This window comes from Odontomachus brunneus, unplaced genomic scaffold (assembly GCF_010583005.1).
Source record: "Odontomachus brunneus isolate Ranch 3 - 2012 unplaced genomic scaffold, Obru_v1 Obru_scaffold_103, whole genome shotgun sequence".
In the NCBI taxonomy this organism is placed as follows: domain Eukaryota; kingdom Metazoa; phylum Arthropoda; class Insecta; order Hymenoptera; family Formicidae; genus Odontomachus; species Odontomachus brunneus.
This window is the reverse complement of record NW_022639553.1, coordinates 509,846-517,882: the sequence shown is the minus strand read 5'-3', so window position 1 is coordinate 517,882 and position 8,037 is coordinate 509,846. Positions and strand designations below refer to the sequence as shown.

Sequence of the window (8,037 nt, the reverse complement as noted above, 5' to 3'; positions counted from 1 at the left end):
TATATATATATATATATATATATATATATATATATATATACATATAGTTTTGCATTGGCGTCGCAATATCTAAATTCATACATGTTTATGCCAGCCAATCGCAGAGTAGCTGGTCACATGACCAAGTTGGCGATTCTCGGGAGCGTCCCGATTGACCACGGTAGATTGGACACAACCAACCGATGAAAAGAATTATCTAGTGAATTACTATGTCGAACCAATCATTACAATCTGTGTCCAATCGTATCGTGGTCAATCGGGTCCCACCCGCGATTCTCTGTACTAGAGGTTCTCTAATGTTTGTATCGACTTGTGTTTCTTGTTGAAAAGCAACCTTTGTAATGTAGAATTTACATCGCGTCTGATCTCCGACGTATGACGTTCGATATCCAATAGGAAAACAGCTTTCTAATATAAAATTCTTTCTAATATAAAATTCTTTCTAATATTCAATTCTCCATTTGAAAGTTAAGGTGCCAATACATGGGAGCGTTCCAGCGTCGAACGTTAAAGCGTTAGCCAATCAACGTATCAGGTCCTAGAAGTATACTTGTAATTCTTGCGGAAAGTGGCACGTTGATTGGCTACCGCTTTAACGCTCGACGCTCAATGCTCATGTAAAGGTATCTTTATTCTTTTATTGGATATCGGACGTCGTATGTCGGACATCGACGCAGTGTGAATCCTGCATAACTACTTAGACTGAGTTCCCATTGAGCGCGTCACGCGTCGCGTTGTCTGCCTGCGTTACGAGTTAACCAATTAAATCCTCTAATGGCTCCTGCATACAGAACGCGGTAATGCTTGCCGCGCGGCGGAAATTCGCACGACAGCCAATCAATCTGCTGCTTTCCGTAAGAGCTAAAAGGTTATTACAGAAACCAGAATATTGATTGGCTGTCGCGCGAACTTTCGCCGCGCGATAAGCATTACCGCGTCCTGTGAGCAGGAGCCATTAACACCGCCGCGCGGTAGAAGTTCGTGCGATAGTTAATCAATATGCTGCTTTCCGTAGTAACTTTGTAGCACTCACGGAAAAACAACATATTAATTGACTGTCGCGTGAACTTCTGCCGCGTGGTAAGCGTTACCGCAGCCTGGGCAGGAGCCATTACCGCGTTCTGTGTAAACGCGGCAGCGGAATTATGTTTTAGCCAATCGTAAAATAGTTGCATATTTTCGTAAAAAGTGTTTTACTGAGAAACTAATCTTACTCTTTACTAATTTATCATATATTATATCATTTGTATAAAATATTAAAATTATTAAAAACGTAAGGAATAACATTAAAAAGTCTACTTTTTGTATTATTCCATGTGATCCGCTTCTGCGTATTCCGCTCCATGGGACACAAGGAAAATAGAAAAAGCGCCAGAAGAAAAGGGGAACGGCTGTGATTGGTCGTGCTAACTCCGCACGTTCTGTTCCGCTGAAAATTTCTGCTCCGTGAGATGGCGCTCTTATAGCTTCTGCACATAGGACGCGGTAATGCTTGCCGCGCGGCGGAAGTCCGCGCGACAGCCAATTAATATGTTGTTTTTCCGTAAGAGCTAGAAGGGTATTACGGAAAGTAGCATATTGATTGGCTGTCGCGCGAACTTCTGCCGCGCGGCAAGCATTACCGCGTTCTGTGTGCAGGAGCCATTAGGGTGTTATTTTACGTGTCGTACGACAAGTTTTTCGAATACGTTTATTAGTTAGCGAATAGAATATTTCTAGGTTCTCTATTCATCAACCAATGAACGTATCCAAAAAGCTTGTTGTACGACATATGAAATATCAGCTTTAGGCGGAAATTCTTAGCGAAACGGAACATGCGCACCAATCATAGTTAAGACCCTTGAACTATGCTAAGCTACAGGCAATAGCATAGCATAGTTCAAGGGCCTTAACTATGATTTAAGCATTAGCCAATAGGAACAGGGAATAGAAATAATTGATCAATCTGAATTCCTATTCCCTGTTCCTATTACCTGTTGCCTGGCATTCTGCAAGGGTCTTTACTCCATTCTATTCACGAAAAGAATGGAGTAACTGTGATTGGTGCGTTCGTTCTGTTCCACTAAGAATTTCAGCCTAATGAGACACCGGCCTAAGAGCTCAATAAGCTCTTGCATCCAATTGGTATATATTTTTAGATCTAAAGGAATACGCCAATCAGATGCAAGAATTTACTGAGAGCTTATGGCTTCTGCACGCAGGACGCGGTAATGTTTGCCGCACGGCGAAAGACCGCGCAACAGCCAATCAATATTTTGTTTTTCCGTAAGAACTCGAAGGTTATTACGGAAAGCAGCATATTGATTGGCTGTCGCGCGAACTTCCGCCGCACGGCAAGCATTCCCGCGTCCTGTGTGCAGGAGCCATAATGCTTGCCGCGCGGCGAAAGTCCGCGCAACAGCCAATCAATATTTTGTTTTTCCGTAAGAACTCGAAGGTTATTACGGAAAGCAGCATATTGATTGGCTGTCGCGCGGACTAGTTTTCGGGAAAATATTGTGTAACCAATAAAAACGTTACAAAGCATTTGTAGCGTTTGCTGAATCGTACTTTTAATGAGTAGTATTGGGTGCGTTCAGCGAACTCAACAGTTGTACAACAGTTGAGCAATTCGCCAATGGGCGCATTCAGTAGAAAAAGCGCTCAGTGAGCAATCAACGATTATTGGTTCTTGCTATTAGATCCCTAAATCTAGACCAATTACATTGACAAATTACTCAACTGTTGTGCAACTGTTGAGTCTACTGAATGCAGCCAATGTAATTGGTCTAGATTTAGGGATCTAACAGTAAGAACCAATAATCGCTGATTGCTCACTGAGCGCTTTTTCCGCTGAACACGCCCATTGAATATATCCATTGAATTCGCTCATCGTGTGTGTGGTGTGTAACGGGCATTATAAGTGCAAGCAACGCGACAAATCTAATGTAATCTAATTTTATGAAATGGGGACCGAGGTGCACGTGGAAAAAGATTCAAGGTGGTCAGAATAATTGAGATAATGATATATTCAATATTCATGAATTTACTAGTTGAATGAAAGATATGCTGATGAGATTACATGAGTATCGTTGTCGGTTGTTATCGTCGAAGTCGAGATAAATATTTCAGCGCTGCGGTCTAGATCGCGGAACGATTCTGACGATAGATGGCAGAATGTCTTCGATAAAGTTGTTGCACGTGTTACATTACCACGGTTTCGCTAGGCTCGCTATTTCTCCGTCGCGAGTTGTAGCGACCGGCAGGGCGATTAGAGGTTACGTATTCGCGAAGTTGTGCAGAAATATGTCGTACACCACCGTTGAGAGGGGTGCGTTCAACAGTACGGACTACAGGGTGTTTTTCAGTGAGTAAACACGACGCATAATCTGTTACTATTTACGCGATCGCGGAAGTCACTGACATGGGCCGTGAACTTCGGTAAGGTCGCGTAGGGTCACGAATGTTCTCACGTCATGTACAATTAACGTGTTCGAGTGTTTTGTTACGTGACTCTGAGTTTTTGAGCGATATATCACGCAATATTCGCCGTATGTTCCGAATAACGGAACTTTGGCCGAGCTTTTACGCAATTTCATCTGCCGGATTTTGATCCTGAACGAGGTTCATTCGTTCTCTGTATTCAGTAAATTCGCTTGAATGTATTGGTACGCGTTAATACATGCTAAAACCCACGTATTAAAACTAGAAATATAAAGCCACATAGGTGTGCCTATTGTGTGATGAAATGTTCAACATGAATAATGCGGGATTTTTTTTCTTTTTTTATATAGATATGTGCTTCTGTTACAGGAATACGCACGCGATAACTTAAAATATGCGATGCCGCGCTTTCTTCAGCCTATCGATCCAACTCGCTCTTTCTCTCTCTTTCTCATTGACTGGCACAGTTTCTCTGTTCTGAATAATTCAGAATAATTTAGCTTTCACAAATTTTGGGAAAATGACAAATAATCTTTCATATCATTGAGAGCCGATTTTTCCAATTTCGGTACACTTACGGTCAAATCATATGTCCTTGTTTTTCCTTCAAATGAGACAAAGGCAAACATGAGGCCTGTCCGTTTTCGAAGAGCTTTTGAATTAGTTCATACTAGTGCAATAAATTAGAGTGAAAGAAAGTATACTTATTTCACTTTAATTTATTGCACTAATATCAGGAGACGCGTTTTACGCCAAGTATATTATATAAAAAATATGAGAGACGCTATCGGGTATCCTTTACGCGAAGGATAGAAGTCCTTTGAAAACGAACTTATGATTTAACTTAGTGTGGCAAGAGGTTAAAAAATTAGCCCCAAAGTCTTGCTGGCCATATTGTCGTTTTATATGTTCATTTCTCGAAAAAACAAAAATTTTCTATTTCTGTCAAATAGCGTGATAACGGCTATCGAACTCTGCTCGATGTAATCGTGAGCTCATGTACCGTCATATATTAGTACTTGTACGATAGGCTTGAGTATGCCGAGAGTGTATTAGAGCATTCAACGCGACTTCACTATAACTCAAAACTTATGGGTGGATCCATTAGATGTTGCAAACGCAAGTTGCCAAAAGAAAAACCATGATTGGTTTATATGGTACTTCTAAGTATTTGTAGCATCAAATGGATTGATGGATCCCATATCACGCTGGAATATCGATTTTGAAATAGCGCGCTTACGAATGCTTTTACACAGCGGTGTTCTTTCGCGATATCTATACGTGGACGTATCAACGTAAGCTAATGCCGCTGGTGGCATTTATCTCCAGTGAAAGTATGCTAGAGCATTCGGTTATGCGGAAATGATCTCGATCGCGTTTCAGACGTCTATTTGTGTGATTATATTTCTCTAAGCTATTTACCGTATTTTCGCATACTTGCATTCTTACAGTAAATCTCGCATATTTATAATATATGACCGTCGCATATGTGGTCTTCAACATTAGGAATGTATTCTTTTAAAATGCATTCACATTTTTTTACACACAGAAAATGAAATGGGTGTGCCAATTTCACCTATGCACGACATTCCACTTTATGTTGACAAGGAGAATAAAATACTTAATATGGTTGTTGAAATACCAAGATGGACAAATGCTAAAATGGAAATCTGTCTAAAGGAAACTTTGAACCCTATCAAGCAGGATGTTAAGAAGGGCAAATTGAGATTTGTTGCAAATTGCTTTCCTCATCATGGGTACATATGGAATTATGGAGCTTTGCCACAGGTAGGCATTATCAAAATTATATTTAGCTATATCTTTATATTTATATAATATATAATACAGAATTTTTTTCTCTCACACACAATGCTATATTTATATTTATATTATATTATATAAGAAATTTTAAGCAAGATACGACTCATGATTTTATTAGACATTATTTGTCAAGACAATAGGAAGTGTATCATTTTTTGATAATAATATTTACTAAAGAATACTTTTGTCAATGATTATCTCAGAAAAAAAGAAGTATGTGAGTTGTATCAATCATCCGATAAATTTATATCTATTTGTACAATCTCTTATCATCTTCCTGTATGAATCTGTAGTTCAAGATCAAAGTATCACTATTCTTCATTTCTTGTGTTATTCTTGACATTATTTTTGCTAACTACTTGACAATAGAACATTTATCTTTTAGCAAAAGTTACTTGATAATGTAATATTTTATTTGTATTTTTATTAGTATATTATAGAGTTATACTATATTAAAGTAAAAGTTTTCAAGGTAACAGAAAACTTTTTGATGTATTATTTTTGTCATTATGATATTCTTGAAGTCACTTGTAATAATGACATATTTCATCAACAGACTTGGGAAAATCCTGATGTTTTGGATGAAGCAACTGGCTGCAAAGGTGACAATGATCCTATTGATTGTCTTGAAATAGGCTACAAAGTAAGAGAAATATATATATATATATATATATATAACAATTATTTTATTAAAAAAAAAACTTCTCATTATATTGGATATTAAAAGAAATATTTTCAAATAGGTTGCAAAACGAGGCGAAATATTGAAAGTGAAAGTTCTTGGAACAGTGGCACTTATTGACGAAGGTAAATATAAGTTAGATTTTCTGTATATGTGTGTGTTATATTTAATATACAATATATTTTTATAGAAAGAATTAATAAACATTTTTATTTTCTAGGTGAAACTGATTGGAAAATTATTGTGATTGATATCAATGATCCTTTGGCAGATCAAATGAACGGTAAATATTTATTTTCTATATATTTTCTTCACTTTCAAATAATTCTTGAAAGATTTAAGTAGAACTTTGTAAATTTTTATGTTACTAATCTAATTTCTTTTGTAAAAAGATGTAAGTGATATTGAAAAATACTGTCCTGGTTTATTGAAAGCCACAATTGAATGGTTCAAAATATATAAGATTCCGGACGGAAAACCAGAAAATCAGTTTGCATTTAATGGTGAACCAAAATCACAAGAATTTGCATTAAGCATTATTGATGAAGTGCACGAACATTGGCAACATCTAATCCAAGAAGCTGACTCAGGTGGAATAATATGGTTTGTAGTTCTTTGTCTTTATATAGTCTAAAGTAATTAAACTAACACGTTACTATATACATAACTTATTACTTTTGCAGTTCTAATGTAACTGTGGAAGATAGTCCTTATAAGATTACCACAGAAGCTGCTGAGGAAGCTTTGGAAAAAACACCTAAGCCAGCACCTGAACCTCAACCTGTAGAATCTATAGGTAAGTTGTACAAATAAGATAGAGTGAGTAAAAATATTAAATAAAGATAATAAAGAACAAGTAAAATAAACGACATAAAACAAACTAAATACATAAACCTTTATATCTATATTTGTACAGATCAGAATATTTTAGTTAAAATATCATTTACATATAAACTATATAATGCTACTTATAATGTTAATTCACTCTTTCAGTTGACAAATGTTACTTCATACAACCTAAATTATAATGGAAGTTATAGATTGCACACAAAGATTTTATTGTTAAATATTCATATTGTATTATTTGATTGTTGATATGTTGATTGATTGTTTATTAATTAAAACATTAATTAAAGTTTTTATATATTGTATGTATTTTACATATTGAACTTTTACAATGTATTTCAGTTGATAAATGGCATTATGTACACCTTAAATGAGGATAAATGGATATCGTACGTTGAAGCATACACCTACCTGCTCTGTCTAATTGCATTTATGGAGTTGTTTCCTATTTGTTAGTTTTATACTTTTCCGCTGTGTATCATACGTTTCTTGACTGCATCAAAGTAATCGTGAATAGCATTCAAACAGTTCAATACATACATATATACGCAATATATAACGCAGTGATGTAATGTGAAGCATGCTGTTCGTCTATTGTTTTTATTATCAGTTGTTTTTCTTTTATCAAATATTTTGACATATTTGTAGATAAAACGGCAAAATTATTTATTGCAAACATCTTTCGACATATACCGCATATGTATCTCTTTTGTTATGACACTGGACTATTCATAGTAGCACGTTCCTACTATAAAACGAACATAGTCTCATTATGGGTAGTGCTGCAGAGGTATAAGGTCGTTCCGAGCAAAGGAGGATTCTTTGGATGAAAGAATGTGGTTAGGTTCCTTGACAGTATTTGTTCCGGCATGGAGATAATAATAAATAAACTGGAATGAATACATATGTGAGTTACTTCCTTATCCTTAACTCTCAGTACTTTACACTTTCAACACATATCGTATTTGTATTTATTTATTTCTTAATTCTTTTTCCACGTGTTAATCGACTGAAGGCGAAGAGTGCTTCCATCATTTTCCGAGGAATGTGTGAAAGCCATTGTTTGGGTTGAGCGGAAAAACACGTTGCGGCTGCGGACGATCTAGTCGTGTTTCGGCGAATAACCGCGTGCCTAGCCGCCACATTTCGTGGAAAGTAGTCTCCGAGGAGACATTTGCGCTCGCTTCAAGATGTAGTTAATACACGAACCGCGAGCTATATATAAATATATAAATATATATATATATATATATATATATATATAT

At 36.4% G+C, this 8,037-nt stretch overlaps 1 protein-coding gene across 3 annotated transcripts; it reads left to right on the top strand.

Moving 5' to 3' along the window:
* Nucleotides 1–2,867: 2,867 nt before the first annotated feature.
* LOC116848969 (inorganic pyrophosphatase) lies at nucleotides 2,868–7,676 on the top strand. Of its 3 annotated transcripts, XM_032825648.1 has the most exons (9): nucleotides 2,869–3,346; nucleotides 4,973–5,211; nucleotides 5,801–5,887; nucleotides 5,988–6,051; nucleotides 6,147–6,209; nucleotides 6,319–6,529; nucleotides 6,610–6,722; nucleotides 7,115–7,161; nucleotides 7,421–7,676. In XM_032825648.1, exons 1-8 carry the CDS (start codon nucleotides 3,157–3,159, stop codon nucleotides 7,144–7,146), a joined length of 999 nt encoding a protein of 332 aa, XP_032681539.1. In that variant the 5' UTR covers nucleotides 2,869–3,156; the 3' UTR covers nucleotides 7,147–7,161; nucleotides 7,421–7,676. The 3 variants fall into 3 exon arrangements, with proteins under 3 accessions (XP_032681537.1, XP_032681539.1, XP_032681538.1); XM_032825646.1 differs by lacking the exons at nucleotides 7,115–7,161; nucleotides 7,421–7,676 and adding an exon at nucleotides 6,920–7,062 and having other exon boundaries at nucleotides 2,868–3,346; XM_032825647.1 differs by having other exon boundaries at nucleotides 2,870–3,346; nucleotides 7,115–7,676.
* The last annotated feature ends 361 nt before the right edge of the window (nucleotides 7,677–8,037 follow it).

Bases quoted from the DNA above. Each gene is read 5' to 3' on its own strand.
- LOC116848969 (XM_032825646.1), top strand. From the start codon at position 3,157: ATGTCTTCGATAAAGTTGTTGCACGTGTTACATTACCACGGTTTCGCT. The intron at 5,212-5,800 runs GTAGGCATTATC...TTTCATCAACAG, and splicing joins ATTATGGAGCTTTGCCACAG to ACTTGGGAAAATCCTGATGT. The intron at 5,888-5,987 runs GTAAGAGAAATA...ATTTTCAAATAG, and splicing joins GTCTTGAAATAGGCTACAAA to GTTGCAAAACGAGGCGAAAT.